The sequence below is a fragment of the Engraulis encrasicolus genome, chromosome 14 (assembly GCF_034702125.1).
Source record: "Engraulis encrasicolus isolate BLACKSEA-1 chromosome 14, IST_EnEncr_1.0, whole genome shotgun sequence".
NCBI classification, from domain to species: Eukaryota; Metazoa; Chordata; class Actinopteri; order Clupeiformes; family Engraulidae; genus Engraulis; species Engraulis encrasicolus.
Window position 1 is genome coordinate 23245469 of NC_085870.1, and position 16806 is coordinate 23262274.

General features: G+C 42.5%; 1 protein-coding gene across 1 annotated transcript; it reads left to right on the top strand.

The window, feature by feature from the left end:
• Positions 1-5439: 5439 nt before the first annotated feature.
• ldlrad2 (low density lipoprotein receptor class A domain containing 2) lies at positions 5440-16725 on the top strand. The gene is made up of 5 exons (XM_063216421.1): positions 5440-5907; positions 9457-9972; positions 10702-10854; positions 12877-12987; positions 14563-16725. Exons 1-5 carry the CDS (start codon positions 5790-5792, stop codon positions 14856-14858), a joined length of 1194 nt encoding a protein of 397 aa, XP_063072491.1. The 5' UTR covers positions 5440-5789; the 3' UTR covers positions 14859-16725.
• The last annotated feature ends 81 nt before the right edge of the window (positions 16726-16806 follow it).

Here is a 16806-nt window from a genome sequence, read left to right on the forward strand (position 1 = left end):
ACCCCTGGCCTAAAGTACAGGGTCCCTGTTAAGAGCAATGTGCCATCAGCCGGCGTTGAGGTGAGGACGGGGAGGAGGTGGAGGGCCGGGGAGGCAGTGGAGGTGGCAGAGTCACGCCTGGCTGAGACAAAAGGCACAGGTTCCGTGGTAACAGCCAGAGCAGGTCTTGGTTGCTTCCCAAAGAAAGTGTTGCAGACCTTTATCATTTCCCTTCAGGGGTCTGTTGTCTGCCAATGTGCCATCAGCCAGCATTGAGGTGAGGTCGGGGAGGAAGTGGAGGTGGCCTGAGTCACGCCTGGGATAAGAGGCACAGGTTCCGTGGTAACTAACAGGCAGAGCAGGTCTTGGTTACTTCCCAAAGACCCTGATTAGCAGAGTTGTAGGCTGTAAAGTAGAAGTAAAATTACTCTTACAGGACCCTGCCGTAGCCAACCAGTAGGGCACTCACCTGCCATGCGGCTGACCCGGGTCCTTTGCCCCGTCTCTCCCCCAATTCGCTTCCTGTCCACCTCTCACGCTGTCCTATCAAAATAAAGTAGAAAAAAAGACCTAAAAAAAGAAAAAAAAGTACTCTTAGAGTTGTAATTACAGCACTACTATTATGATATAACATCATTCTACCAGTGTTGTAATTACATCTGTAAGAGTACTTCTACTTAATCCAACTCTGCTGATTAAACGTCCCACCTGCAGCAGGGAAAGATACAGTGGATGGATTTCAATATGCGTACTCCCGTCCTAGATCTGTGCTTGTGGTCTCGCTTTTCGCTGATTCCCCGCCTTCGTTGAGAAAACAATTCAGTTTCTCAGCTGTCAGCCTTGCCACAACAACTTTTTGGGGGGCTATTCTTCTTTCCCCCGTCCCATTTACAAATGAGAAAATGACATTAGAATTGAGCTTTTGCGAGATATTTAAAATTGATTCTGTTGTCGGTGACGTCATCACAAGGCTACAAGGAGGAAAGTGAGCAACGGAGGACAGGAGTGCACATATTAGAAAGAACTCCATCTGATACAGGAAGAGGTTCCGGCAGGTATGGAGGTTAATTAGCAGGGAGGTAGGTAGGGTCTTTTACTGTAGGACGGACCGTCCATCTTGTCAATGCCTTGTCTGACGTCCACACTGCCTCGGAGCCGGAGGCCTAATTGATTAAAATGCATGAAATTGCATCTCGGAAATATGACATTTTCTGGGGGAGCATCCCCAGACCCCCGGCCAAAAATATGTCCTCCTTTTTGCTGTCACGGAGATGGTCACCCTAGAGGCAGGCCTCTGGCAACAGGGAGCCTGGACAAGGTGGAGGGTGGGAGGGTGTTACAGTCTAGTGAGATCACCTGATCAAACAGGAAAGTGAGACAAGCTCCTGTCTTCTTTGCTCTGAAAGAGGCCCAATTGGCACATCTTCTCAGCCGCTGCCCACAGGCTCTGACTGAGGGTCGCTACTGTTGGCAGTGGTACCAAGGCCAGGTGCCTAAGGGTATTTGCACACCTAGTCTCCTTTAAGTGGACCAAACTCAGTCCTCTTCAAGTGGACCAAAAACTGAAACCGACAGCAAAAGGTCTCAGTTCTGTTTTTGTTCATATTGTGAGTGTATTACGAAAAAAAAACAGCTGCCTTTCTGGTATCTGGATGTTATGGTGTGTCATTCATTGTTTTGCGCACACCCAGTCCTTTAGACCAGGGGTTCCCAATCTTTTCCAACTTGGAGCCCATTTAAAATGTTCATGAATGTCCGGGGGCCACATCTGAGCCAATAAACAATAAAAACTCAAATAAATTAACAGCAACACGCACAAATATATGATTTAGATTTTTAGGAAATTATTTCAAGGCCCACTTGGAATACCTTCAGGGCCCAGTGTAGCTTGTCAGGACCATAAGTGAACCGCACTGCGACCACGTCAATAAACGTCTCAGTACGGTTCAGTTCCAAGGGGTCTGGGTACATTTTGGAGCATTCACATATACACAGAAAATGCTGAGTCACAGGTCTGAGTTCGGTTAAATGCCTGAAAGGAACCAGGTGTGAAAACACCCTGACTATTGCAGAGAGCTTAGCCTAAAGCAGGGGTGGGAAACCTTTTTCATTCGAGGGGCTACTTCAAATTTCATTAAGTCCTCCAAGGGCCGTACTATGAACACAAACAAACCAGGATTTCCCCCCGCATTTTAGGCCTATATTGAAGGTGGCCACCTTTACAACAGACCCCACCTTCTCTAAGTCCCCTGAAATATGTAATGTCTAACATTTCTTTACAAAGCATGTTATATTCCATGTGAAACTGCATATTATATATTATATATATATTATACCTTACCTAGATTAGTCTATGTCTGCATGGGAGAGCAAGAAACGCAATTTCAAATTCTTTGTATGACCAGTGCATGTAAAGAAATTGACAATAAAACTTGACTTGACTTGACTTGACTTGATATTGTCAAAATTATGTCAGGGGCTGGATAAGATGGCCTCAAGGGCTGTGAACGGCCCTCGAGACATAGGTTCCCCACCCCTGGCCTAAAGCCATCAGCTCCAGCTAGCACAAACAGTCCACAGCTGGAGAGAAGCCTAAAGTATGCCAGCATATGGCAACGGCATAGAACGTCAGAGATTGTATGAATAGGGAGGCAATTGCATTGGGGTAATTTAGACAAACCTTATTTTTTGAGTGTGGTCTCACTGTGCACAGTAGTTCTCAACCTTTTTTTTCTTATGTGCAGAAGACAAGCTGTGCACCCCCAACCCAAACATCTACACGTGTATGCACACTTACAAAAATGATTTAAGTGATTAATTACAATGATTCTTGCTCTAGGCATTAATAAATACCTTAATGACTTTACATGGGGTCCAAAACATGTTTTAATTTGCTTTTGACTTGGCCAAATTATAATGTTCGCAAGCAGAATTTTGGTCACAACCTCAGTGGAAATAAAATTCCACTCCCCCGCTGCAATCTCTGGCGCACCCCCAGGGGATGTCCGCACTACAGGGGGTGTCTGCACCCCAGGTTAATAACCACTGGTATAGGAGATATGATTTCAGTCTTACTTTGTACTTACATCTTTCAAACTGCATCCAGATGTTACATCGATCAAATATTGATGCCACATGAAGTGTGTGATGTGTAAAGCTTCAGAAATAGGAATAAGTAATGAGTTGTAGCCCCAGAGGGGGGAGAGAGATATCACAGGCACCAACATCCTCTCCCTCTCCTCTATTTTCTCATCACGGGTTATCAAAAAGGCAAGGAAAATCATAGCCAATCCCTCACACCCAGCACATCACCTCATCAACCTCCTCCCATCAGGTAAAAGATACAGACGCTTTACAACATCCACATCCCAATTTAGGAACAGCACATACCCACTGACTATCACACTGACTAAGAATACTTAGGAAAAACAACATCTGTCAGAAGCTGCTTGTGTCCTTCTACCGCTGCTCAGTGGAGAGCATATTGACATATTGTCTTTGTGTGTGGTTCCCAGGCTGCACTGTGGCACAGAGGAAAGAGCTCCAGGGGGTCATGAAGGCTGCAGAGAACATTATTGGCTGCCCTCTTCCATCTTTGGAGGGCCTACACAGCACCCGCTGCCTAAAAAAGGCCAAGTGCATTCTGAGAGACACATCCCACCCAGGTCACAGTCTTTTTGAATTGCTGCCATCGGGCAGGAGATTCAGGTCCATTAAGACAAGGACAAACAGACTGAAAAACAGTTTCTATGCAGCGGCCATCACAGAACTGAATTTTGCATCAAAAGCATAGTTTTTATATACATACCATTCTTTTTATTCCATTTTTTTATTTTATTTTTATTCTTATTTTTTATTTATTTTTGCTTCAACAAGGAATGCACAATTTCGTTGTGCTTGTCACAATGACAAATAAAAGATATTGTATATTGTATATTGTATCAGACAATTGCACTTTAACAATGAGGGTAATTTAACTGCTGTCCAGTGACTGCTGGACCCTTTCTGTCTATTGTTATGTCCACCCATATTTACTGTATATTTACTGTATGTATCTCGCTGTTGTGTGCTTGTCAATTGTATATATTTGATGTTGGAGATATGCCACGAAAAATTCCTATCGACATGGCAATGAAATTGAACTTGAGAGAGAGTGCGTGCGTGCGTGCGTGCGTGTAGTGCCCCTGCTGTAGCAATGTGCAGTAAAGTTTTGTAAGAATAATGTCAATGATCAAGGTGCTACATCTTAGTAAGGAAGGTCCTCTTCTAATGTAGCAAGACCAAGGCAAAGCTTTTCTCTGATGCCTTCTCTTAGAGATCAAAATGTTTTTGATGTTTTTATGTAGGCCTATTTTTTCCCCTTATTTCTTGCTTTTATCTTTACTTTTTATTCCATTTTCACCTGCCATGCCTTATGCTCTTATTTTTATTTAATTTCATGTTATTTTATTTTACATAATATTATCTGTACAGCACATTGAATTGCATTCATGTATGTTATGCGCTATACAAATAAAATTGCCTTGCCTTGTTTGCCTAGCAACGTCACAGTTGTTTTGCAGCCAGAGGAATGACAATGGCCCAGCCTACCTAGCCAAGCTAGACTGTGACATCAAATGTATGGTGTGGGGTGGGGTGTGAGGGCAGTCCATAGTCAGAGTTGAAGCCTGTGTGTGAAACAGAAGACCATGAGTGCATAGATGACCAGCGTTTGATTCCAACCCATGGTAATTTTCCCCAATCCTTCCCCATCTCTCACACACACTAGTTACCTGTCAACTAAGTGTAAAATGTCCTTATGAGACATTGTAGGCCTACACAAGTCCAACCAGACAGCTTTTCTACACAGTCTTTGGAAAGAAGAGACACCTGCCTTCCTGACAGAAAAAAAGGTTGGCAGCTCAAGATATTTTTAGGTGTTGATCATTTTTGTGTCTGAGCTAGCAAGCATTAAATTAGAGTGTAAAACAAATCCTCTGTTAAAGTAGCTAATAGGCCTATAAAATATTGCATAGCCTGTCTTATAGCAGGGCCTATGTCCCTGGCGAAGACAGTGTGCTTTGAGGTGTGTGTGTGTGTGTGTGTGTGTGTGTGTGTGTGTGTGTGTGTGTGTGTGTGTGTGTGTGTGTGTGTGTGTGTGTGTGTGTGTGTGTGTGTGTGTGTGTTGTTATTTTCTTTCTTTCTTTCTTTTTTTTTTTTTTTACTATAAAGGCCTAATCTACAGTAGCCTACTCCCCAGCATATGATTTTAGCCGAATCCTTGTCTCCGTGCAGGAGTCTGAAATTGAGATGGCTCCAAAACGCTCAAGCAGACAGGTCAGCACGCAAAATGATTCCATGGGGTGCAAACTTCCAATCTGGCGACACCAGATGGCGCAAACGTTGAATGATATTGAACATCCTGAATAATTCTTGGGGTCGTGTAATTTTGTCACTCTAGTTTTGTAGTGGGATAGTGTGAGTAGGCCTAGAAGAGAATAGAGCTTTCAATCCCAATCCCATTTGCCCACTTAACCGATTCCCACAGGAAATGTCACCCAGTCACGTCCACTGCCATGTTGGTGTCTGAACCAGTCTGAACTGCGGCGGCTCTCTCTGTCCAGAGGAGGACATCATCACCCTAACCGGGCGGTTGTCATGGAAATCGGGAGTGTACACAAACGGGTTTTAAAGTTTCTTCACCAAGAAGACGACCACCTCCTCCCCATATCTGTATCGGGGTCGCTGCACTGCCCGCAAAAGGTTTCTCAAGTTGTAGGCCTACACGAGACGACTCAAAGCATCCGATCTGAAGATTCCTCCAGCTCGAGATGCACACGCAGGAAGTGATGACCAAAGAAAGTGAAGCTGCACGAGGACAGAGCTTGCTGAAACTGTGCGCTGTTAGCTGCTTGATGAGCCTTCTGCCCGTTAGCGCCATTGACAAAGGTAATTGGTGCCTTCCATGTAAAATATAAATAACAATTGGAAGTGTGCATCTCTCACCACTGAGTGGTTCTTTCAAAACCATCCAAACACCAGATGTAGGCTAGGCCTAGGCCCTACGTCACTATTTCTACAAAGTGTTACAAAATGTCCAAACACAATGTAGCCATTTCGAAATCGGACATGATGCGTGCACCCAACGTTACTTTGTAGCCTATTTGATGTGCACTTGATACTTTGTAAATGGATTAGACACCCAGTAGCTAGATAGCCTATTCATGCATGCTATCAGAAAGAAATCACATGTTTTTGCTAATATGAAATAAATTCAATGCGGAATATTTGTATGCCTAAAGGTTTAGTGATTTTTTTGTATTTCCGTCTTGGTTCATAAATGTATAGCCTAACATGGGAAGAAGAAAGAAAGAGAAATCTATATATGAAGTGTTTCTTTTCAAAAATGATGTATCCACAATGTTTGACTTTTGTATCTTATTAACGGAAATGACTGTTCATTGCCATTCAAATATTTTGAGAACTTCTAAAAATCTAAATGCATTTTGTAATGCAATGCAATAGAATGTCCAATACAAACATGTCAATTTCCCAAAATGTTTAAAAATGGATACACCATTTTGTAATTAAACTCTTCATATAGGGCCTACGTATTTAGATACATGTATCAAAGTTTTCTTTTGTTGCAGGAATGTAAAAGTATTTTTTTTCTTTTCCTGAAATGTTTCGATGGTGAAACTTCCATCTTCATCAGAGGGTCACATGGATGTTGGTATGTGACATGCTTTAAAATCAGCTGATGTTGTGGAGGTGTGACCTTCCTGTCAATATTGACAGGTGGTCACACCTCTTGCTAGAGTTGTGGCCTCGGGATGGTGGTCCAGGTGTGAGAGAGCATGTATGCTCCATCCCTCTTCATGGTGGTTGGCCTGCGCTTTATGATCTCTATTGACTCCTTATTGACTTTCTATACGAATCCTCTCTGAAGGCAGTCTTTTTTTTAGTTTTGCTGGAATGCTCTGGGTCATTGTCTTCTTGGATAATCCATTTTTGTTAACAGGTAGCTCTGTTGTCTTTTGAGAGCGGAGATTTCCTTCTAGCCACCCTCCCATGAATGCCATGACTATTCAGTTGCCATGTTGATCTTAGACACATGCACGTTTGTCCCTTATGCTGCCAGGGAGGTCTGCAACTCTGTAAAGGTGATGTGTGGGTTGGCCTGTATCAGATTTATAATTTTTTTTGGTGCTGAGTGATAGTTTTCATGGACGCCCATAAGTAATGTATTTGTCTTACAGTCGTTGGATGGATGGAGCCATCTGGAGATGGTCTTACCGTGCCTCCCTCCCTCTCTCCCCAGACTGGTGGGCTATCACTTCCTTGCCTGATTTTCATAGACTTCAGATCACGTACCGCGATTCTGGTCTGATCAGGACTATAACGATTAGTGTTTCCAAATGGCCTGGTTAACCCGCCTCCCTCAGCTTGCTACTGGTTGAGGGCTGTGCGAAGTTTAAACCAAACATTTCTTAGTCCCAATAGAACGTCTCTGCTTAAACCACGTCACTGCCTTGAACGCGCCTCTACCCAGGACGGTTGGAAATGCTCAGTTGATTGGTTCCAGACAAAGTGGGTGTAGATCCCGCTGTAGCGGGATCAGATTCTACTTGAACAAACTCCTGGCCCTACTGTGTGTAGCTGAGCCGAAGGTGTTGCGTCACCAGTAGGGCGGAGCCCGGCTAATCACTTCCCTCTTCATGTGTCTAATCGTTTGAAATGTTGTGGCAGGACCTGAAGAAGACGTTTCATGCTGAACTCTCTCACCTGGCTGAGTTCTGCAAGGAGAGGCCAAGAAGCCCCATAAGCAGATGCCAGAGAATGGCTAGGGCAGAGGTATTCAATTAAAAGTCACAGAGGGCCGTTTTTTTCAAATTCCCTCCAGTGAAGGGGTCGAACATAGAATCTGTTTAAATGCAAGCAGCTCGGTGTCTGAGGTTAGAGTGCGAAACAAGTGGATAGCTTTCCAGACAGAACAGATATTCGCTTCTCTCTTTCTTAGTAGCCTTAGGATGGTCTACTTATGACACTGTTTTAGGTAAGATTTCACTCTCATGTGAATGCATAGTAGAGATATCCCCAACCTGAGGTGTTAGTGATCCCATATTATGCACGGCCACAGATAGCACACCTATTTTTTTCATTTTGTTCTGACCTTATGGGGGGCCAGAACCGTGCCATCCAAGGGCCGCATCTGGCCCCAGGTCCTCATGTGAATAGCCCTGGGCAAGAGGTTAGAGCAGGGGTGGGAAACCTTTTTCATTCGAGGGGCTTCTTAAATTTTTACAAAGTCCTCCAAGTACTATGAACACAAACCAGGATTTCCCCCTGTATTGCAAATGTAATTTCAAACATCTTTACAAAACATGTCATATTGTGACGTGCAGTGTGTATGCAGTGAAACTGCATATCATGTTGGGGGCCGGATAAGACAGCCTCAAGGGCCGTAAGCGGCTCTCGAGACATAGGTTCCCCAACCCTGGGTTAGAGAATACATTTGGATGAAGTAAAGGGTGCAAAAAGAGGAGTCATAAGCTACTGATTGAAGGGTTAATACTTTTGCACGATACATTTTCAGTTTCTGTTCAGTTAGGATTTTGATGTCTGTCAAATAAGGTTCTTGACTATGTCTGGAAGGTTCACATACTTTCATCATCATGACTGTATACACACACAGTAACTTTATATCCCAGATTCACAAAATTGTCATACCCTATGCTTTTTATATTTACACTGGCAAGGTTTATTGTTTAACATACAATACTGTTTGCTTTGATTCTGAAGATGCTCATGAACACAAAGATACAGTCTGTGGAACTGAATGAACTGTAAAAAATGTGTATACATTTTATATGAAGTAGACAATAGTTTTACAGTAATGCTGTTGTTGCCATCTGGTGGTAGTGTTTTTTTGTTATGTGTGTTATTTCGCAGTTTTGGGAGTTTCAATATGAAATATAGTTTATTTCTAAGTGTTGTGTGTTGTCTCTGGTGCTTGAGCCAAGTTTTGCCAAGCATGTTCTTCAAGTAAATGGGCAAACACTGTAAAATGTGACTACAAGGGAATTGAAAAGCCATATGTGGCCAACTTTTATTTTGATAGTAGGGCATTTCTATGGTATGCTATAATGTGCCATTTCTATAGAGTTGCTTCTTTGACGGCTGTAAACCACTATCAAAACAACCCACTTGGTCAATTCATGAAATTCAGTAGTTGTAATCAGTGGTCGAGTTGTTAAAGCAAACCAGGGGTTATGGTCAGAGATTGATTCTGGTTATTGGGGGTTTGGAGGTTTTTAACCCCGAGAAAATGTTGAAAATGTCGTTGTTAAAAGTGCTATTTCAACACAATATGTGAAAAAGGGAGACCTGTTTTAGAGGGGAATAATTTTTGACCATTTTCATTGAGGGGGATGGCACCCCCCCATCCCCCTACAACTCGAGCGCTTGTTGTAAGCACCTCTATTTCTCCCCTATCAGTGAACGTGGTGGATTTCTGTGGACAAATGGTCCATAAGGACGGGCTCATCGTCAACTCCCACCAGGACTCCAAGAAATACTACTTTGTCACCACGGGAACAGACTGCCACTTCACCATGAGAGCCAACATGCTCCAGGACCGGGTCCTCTTCAACTTCCGCTTCTTCCTGGTCTACAGCCTCCTGCGGGTCACTCCCCTCAGCCCTCCACCCCTCTTTCATCAGCAGGCAGCGGCGGCCAGCGATCCCTCGCTCTCTCGCCCCGCGTGGCCCGATCAGCGTCTACTACAGTCGCCGCCGGTGAAGGAAAACAGTGAGGATCCCTGCCATACGGGCTCCTACATACAGTTTTATGACGGCCCCAGTAAGAGCTCGCCCCTCTTAGGCCACGCGCTGTGTGGCAAGAGTCCACCCCAACCTGTCATCTCAACGGGAAACTACCTGACATTGAGATTGGTTACGAGAGGCACGCAGCCAAGGGTTGATTTTGTTGGAGACTTCACATCTTTCAGATTAGGTGAGCCAAATTATATTATAGTGGAAAGAGTAGAAGTCCGCACACTGTAGCTGTTTGAACATTCATTCAAGCCATACAACATGACACATGCCCGATGAAGATCCTGTTGGGTCGAAACGTTGGGTCGAAACATTGTATGACCGGAATGAATGTTCAAAGTGGAGCTACAGTGTGCGGACTTCTACTCATTCCACTGTCAGATATGCCTTTGTCCTGCACCTGACCTCAGAGAGGTGGGATGTGCATACTCTTACTCTTGAGAAGATTTTCATAATCATATTATATCATACTTTGCATGATCAGATAAACACTATTACAAACCTGTTTGATTGAACTGAAACTCAAAATATTAGTGGATCAGGCATGCTGTAGTGCAGTGCTCGATAATTCACCATATCAGAAGATGTTTTGTCAGGTGAGTTGGTCATACGGCACCATTGGAGATCATGCAAAACCGGACACTTCAACCTCTAAACCATGATTGGTGGGAGCAAAGAAGGACAGTTTAAACATTTTAAAGAAATATTGCAAATAATAACTCCAAAAAAGGAAGGAAAAAGCAGAGGCACTCTGAGATTTGAGAAAAAAACAACATTTTCCAAAATATAACTATTAACTTGTTCATTTCTGGAACTATGAACGAATTAAAAATTATGAATTATGAACTAATTGGTTCGAACAATGTGGTTTAAAGCTCCATGGATTTCTAAATGTTTTTCCTTTTTACAGGTTCCAACCAATCAGGATGTGGTAATGATCTTTATTTTAGCTGCTGGAATGGGAAATGTATTCCAATCAGTTTGATTTGTGACGATGACCAGGACATTGACAACTGTGGAGATGGCAGTGATTTAAGAAGTCAACATGACGTACTTTGCACAAGTTGGTGACTTAATTTATTTTTGTTTTTACACACACACACACACCCACACCCACACACACACACACACACACACACACACACACACACACACACACACACACACACACACACACGGCCTGGACCAGTGACTTAATTTAAATTCGACTTTCCGCCACCGCACCTTCAAAACGGAAACTGACCAATCATTGCATAGCAACGGTTACTAAGCAGGCCGCAAGTACAGTAGGAGCATATTGAGTAAATAATAGATTCTGAGAGTGCAGATTCTATGCTTTACACTGACACCTTACACATGGGAATCTGGTAATATCTGAAGACTCTGTGGCCTTTTGAATGTGCTCATTTATTTAAGTAGCAAAGAAAGAATTCATTACTGAAAGTTTCTTGCCCATAGAAAACACGTGATGTTAGCTCTTTTAAAGGTAACATGTTTTAAAGGTTTTTAGATAAACCAATACTGTTTTCTGAAGCATTGAGTAGCATCCTCAAGACCTGAACTTGTACGTTTTGTGAAAAAAGAAAGAACATTACAGAAAGTTATAAAACAAAAACAATCTTTCATGGTCATTTTCTCAGTTTTGCTCTGAGAAACGTGTCTCTGGGATTGAAATCCAGTAGCATCTGTGACCGAAGAAAGACTATCTTTACCCTCCAAGATGCATCCCTGTGGTAGGAAATATTTCGGTTGGGTTGTTTTGATAGTAGTTTACAGAGGACAAAGAAATAATTCTGTAGAAATGACATATAGCATAGATTACAGTGGAGCATACTAAGTAAAAGTTGAGATTTACAATATTGCTGCATGCTGGCCACATACGGCTTTACAATTCCCTTGTACTCACAACAAGAGAAAAGGGAATGCTTCACTGGGTCCTGTCCTGTGTCCAATTAGTAAAAAATGTAGCCAGTGTAAAGGCTTTTTAACTTTAGTAAGGAGTGCCTCAAATAGTGTTTTTTATCTTCCCTTGTAGTCACATTATACAGTGTAGAGCACATTTGCATGAAAACGCATGGCAAAACTTGGCTCAAACACCAGAGACAACACTTAGTCTAATTTCATTCTACAGAGGGTCTGGAACAGCCAAATTGAGAAATGGTCTACTGTGGGAGGGGAGGGGTGATCCCTTTTGAAGTTTGAAAGATGCATCTGATTTTACCCAAAATGTGGTCCTCTCCATTCCATCTCTCGTCAGTTTGCTAATTGGTCAGTTGTCTGCACAAGATATCTCCTCCCCAAAGACCTGCCCCAGATAGAACGTGGAGGAGAATGTGTATTGACTGGAGCTTTATGGATGGAAAGGCCAGCCTACTTACTAGTTTTCAATCAAAGGGAATAATCTGTGTAGTACCTCTCTCTCTCTGTAGTGATCAGAGTGAATCTGTATTGCAAGTTGTTGGGGCGGGCTCAGCATGGTGACAACGCAGCTGTGCTTGTCAGTTATATTATCTGCAAATCAGTTTGAATTCCAATAATTGGCGACAGCCTGCAAGTTTCAGCTCTGTCCATAGAGTGTTTATTTATAGAAATAGTTCAATTTATTTGAACTTTACAATTAAGCCACAGCTTGAGTTTTCAGTGTGGAGTACAATGTAGAGAGAGGAGAGAAGTGCTAAATACATGTGAGGGCTAGGAAGAATGTCGAAGATAAGCAAGCAGGAAGAGGACTAGGAGAGGTACTGTAAAGAGAAAAGTGTACAGCATATTAAAATGTGAAAATAGAAGAATACAAATCAAAAACAAATTTCAGGGAAGCACAAAATTACAAGGATTATAAGGAGTTTTATTTGTAATTCTATTTAAGGTCCATACCATGTCATAAAGTTGATGTACGGTACTGATGTACACATCATCATCATCATTACACATTACCACTGTTATATATTTTTTTTAAAAAACATTTCACTTGGTTGAAAATATTCGGTTGAAAAATGCAAATGTAAAACCTTTTATATAACATGTTCCTGTTTATATAAGAATTCCCTATTTCTAATCGGTACCCATTTTCTATTCTGTTTCAAAGGTCATCAAGCTGTGAAACTGTCCCCACAATTTCTACCACCAACCTCTACTATCCACTTACAGAACTGTGGCAATAACCCTGAAATCGCCACAAACACAGACACTGTAGCAGGTTTGTTCTCATTTTTTTTCTGCTACAAATAACATACTGCAGCTTGTTGCCATTACATTGCAACATTATTGCAACATTTCACTAGCCTGGGTGAAAGCCGACTGTTGACTGCGTTAGGTGCGGACTGCGGAGCCAAAATCTTTAGGTGGAGTACATAGGATGGCGTCGCCAGGCTAACATTTTACTTCAGCTTGTTACCGTTCGTGCTATACAGTACAGTATGTTTGAAATAGTCAACACTAAAAAAGAACCAGATGAACCATGAACCAGATAATGTAAAATATCTTAGTTTAATGTAAATTATGTTACTACAAGAATACCTTTGTACTGTGCAACGAATGAAATGCTCTATTTGGACAAAGCTTTATTTTTTTTACAAATCTTATTTACTTCCAGTATTTCTTTAATCAAGACATCAGGGTGTCATGTCTTTAAGGTCTACTTTGTTGCTTGGCTGGGTTTACTCCTTCATCACTAGTTTCTTCTTTGGCCAAAACTAGCTACACCATCGTTCCGCCAAGTTTTGATTAGTGAATGTTTTGAGATTCCCAGGCGGTACGTAGTTAAAGAAATAGGATTGGTAACTTAACCAAATACAGTATGTTTACACAGTGAAGGAGGTAAACCTCCTAATATCATAACTTTGTGACCTTTTCGATTGGACAATAAAACCATAAGAACTTGCGTACCTTGGTTAGTAACCAACCCATTTTATTGAAACATCTCCATCTACTTCACGTTCAAATTCAAGTTTTTGTAGCCATTTCTTACAGTTACTAGGAATATTTTTTGAAATGTTCATAACTCCAAGAAGAAAAGACCAAGGAGGTACATAAATAACAGGGAATGACTCACATATGCATCAAAAAGTGAATTGGTTTCACACATTACAGATTTAGGGTCTTTGTGGAAAAAAGCAAGAGGTAGGGCAAGTAGTGGAGTAAATGTTTGTGCTCGTGCCTAGTCCTTTCTTAGTTGTTTAAATGACCTCCAGACTCCAAGACCAGTAAATATTAGTTTATTACTTAGGAAATAGTCATGAAAAAACATTTGCTAATTAACCAGCATACATTTTGAAAATAAATGACATATTCTGACAAATTGACAAACGGCAAAATGACAATGATATGGGCAGTCATGGGTAAGCGTTAGGGCGTCAGACTTGTAGCCCAAAGGCTGCTGGTTCGACTCCTGACCCACCAGGTTGGTGGGGGGAGTAATTAACCAGTGCTCTCCATGACTGAGGTATCCTGAGCATAGCACCGTCCCACCACACTGCTCCCTTTCAGGCGCCATTTGGGGCTGCCCCTTGCACGGGTGAGGCATAAATGCAATTTTGTTGTGTGCGGTGTCACAATGTCAGTTTCCCAGTTGGGCTTTCCTTTCTTTTCTTGACAAATGACATGCTCTCCCTTTAAAATGACCCCCAGACCCCGTGGCCTGGTCCCCCGTGGCAAGAGGTAGGGCAAGTAGTGGAGTAAATGTGTGTGCTCGGGCCTAGTCCTTTTTAACTCTGACAAATGACAAAATGACATTGACAAAATTGACATGCTCTCCCTTTAAACTGACCCCCAGACCCTGCGTCCTGGTCCCCCGTGGCGGTGTACGTGGTCCTGGGTCTGCTGGGGGGGTCGCTGCTGCTGTGCTGGTGCTGCTGGTCCCCCGGCTGGTTCCTGTGGAGGGTCAGCGTGTGTCGCTTCCTTCCCTGCTGCAACTCCTTCTGTGCCTCCTGCCAGCTCTGCGTCTGCAGCTGCTCCCAGAAAAACAAGGACCTGGCTGCCGTGTCGCCGCAGAACAACAACGCCAATGCTAATGGCAACGCCGGTGCCAACAACAGTGTCGTCTTGAATACGACAACTGTGACGTTGTAATTTCAGAGCTTGTAGTTGTGTGTGAACGAAATTGATCCAAAAAAACTGTGACTATAATACAATGTGACATCATTATGTAAAGTAGGCTACTATGCAAAAATGTGTGAACGCAAAAAGTTTCCCCTCAGCTTTAGAAAAGGTTCCCAATACCTGTGCCAGCTACCAATCTCAATACCATAATTTAAAAAATGTGATATCGTAGTGTAATTACTTAAATTTAGTTTTTAATCTTGGCTTGGACTACTAGGGCAGGCCGTTAGTATAAATAGTCAATACTTTCACAGATAGACCTTCAAATATGTTATTGAACTTGTGGTAGCCGTGGCCTCGTGTTTATGGAGGTGGTCTTTCAATGTGAGTGGGGGTTGTAGGTTTGAATCCCACCCTTACCTCTCCCCACATGGCTTAAGTGCCCTTGAGCAAGGCACCTAATCCCACATTGCTCCAGGGACTGTAACCAATACCCTGAAAAATAATATCTCTTAGTCGCTGTGGATAGCAGTGTCAGCTAAAGGACTGTTCGTTTAAGGAACATTTTTCTCTGTAGTCATGCTACCCAGTTAACATGCCTCTTAAGGAGTTAAAGGCTGTGAAGACATTAGCTAAGACAGTGCATTAAGATGAGAGTGTTACCCCGGCACATTTCCTCTTTACATGCATCTTTAATTATCTCCTCTTGGCTTTCTTAAGTGCACTGAGCATGATTGTAGTCAATCCTATGCTAGCTGAGTAGACTGCATTCTTGGAAATGTTATGTCAGTTGTGTTGCCACACTGCTCACACGTAGCGGTTCCCAAACAAGGGGTCAGGACCCCTCAGGGGGTGGCAGAGTGACAGCAGGTGGGTCCAGTTTTCCAACTTGGGGCCCACTTGACATTTTCACAAATGATCACAGCCCACCTCTGACCCAATAAACAATAAAACTCAAATAAATTGGTTACACATTCATAGCAGCTGTTATACACTTTGCATGAAGGATTCAAAACTGTTTCGTAAGACATTCATACCAAACTTTTCATAGACATGGAAGACAAAAGCACAGTAACTTGTAATCATTGAGGATTCAGAACAAAACCCGCAATGCTGCTTTGTTTAACTTTTATGTTCACCAGTTGCTGTCCTTCCGTCCGCTAGGTTCATGAAAGTTTTGGTATGAATGAGTCATGAAACAATCATGAATGCTTTGTGCAGACTTTACAACAGCTGATATGAATGTGTTATGCAGGAACATGTCAACTAAAGTGTTACCGATAAATTAACCGTTACACACTGAAAAATATGATTTTGATTTTTTTTTTAATGAAAATAATTTCAAGGCCCACTTCAGGGCACATCAGTGTGCCCCGTCCCACAGTTTAAGAATCACTGCCATGGCCCAGCCGTTTGAACGGCTGGGCAACCGACTGCTACGGTACACTGGCGACCCGGGTTCGATTCCATCATGAGGTCAGTTGCCGAGCCCTCCCCGCCGATTTCCTTTTTCTCTACAACTGTCCTGTCATAATAAAGTCATAACAAGCACCAAAAAATGTTTAAAACGAAAAAAAATCACTGCCATAGAGCGATGTTGTTTCTCAGATGGTGCACATGTGCACTTCAGGCACTATGTTTCAGTGCATATGGCGTGTGCCATCTGGGACCAGCTGAATCAGAGATTTTGTTTTCTCTACGGAGGCAGGGCATCAGCAACATGCGAGGCCACAAGCACAAGTGGAGGTGTCAAGTCTGCATATTGGAATGTATCCATTGCCGTCAAACGGTCATTGCAGCAAATGGTGGAAACACCCACTGATGATGTTTCCATTTTTGTTATTTGGGGCTATCCTTGTTATTGTCTAAATTTTTTGAGTAATAAATATTTAACTAATGAAAACGGAGGTCTTCTCATTATTCTTAATTAGTAATAACAAAGGGAACGCTTACTTTCATCTTTTTTTTAGAACAAAAT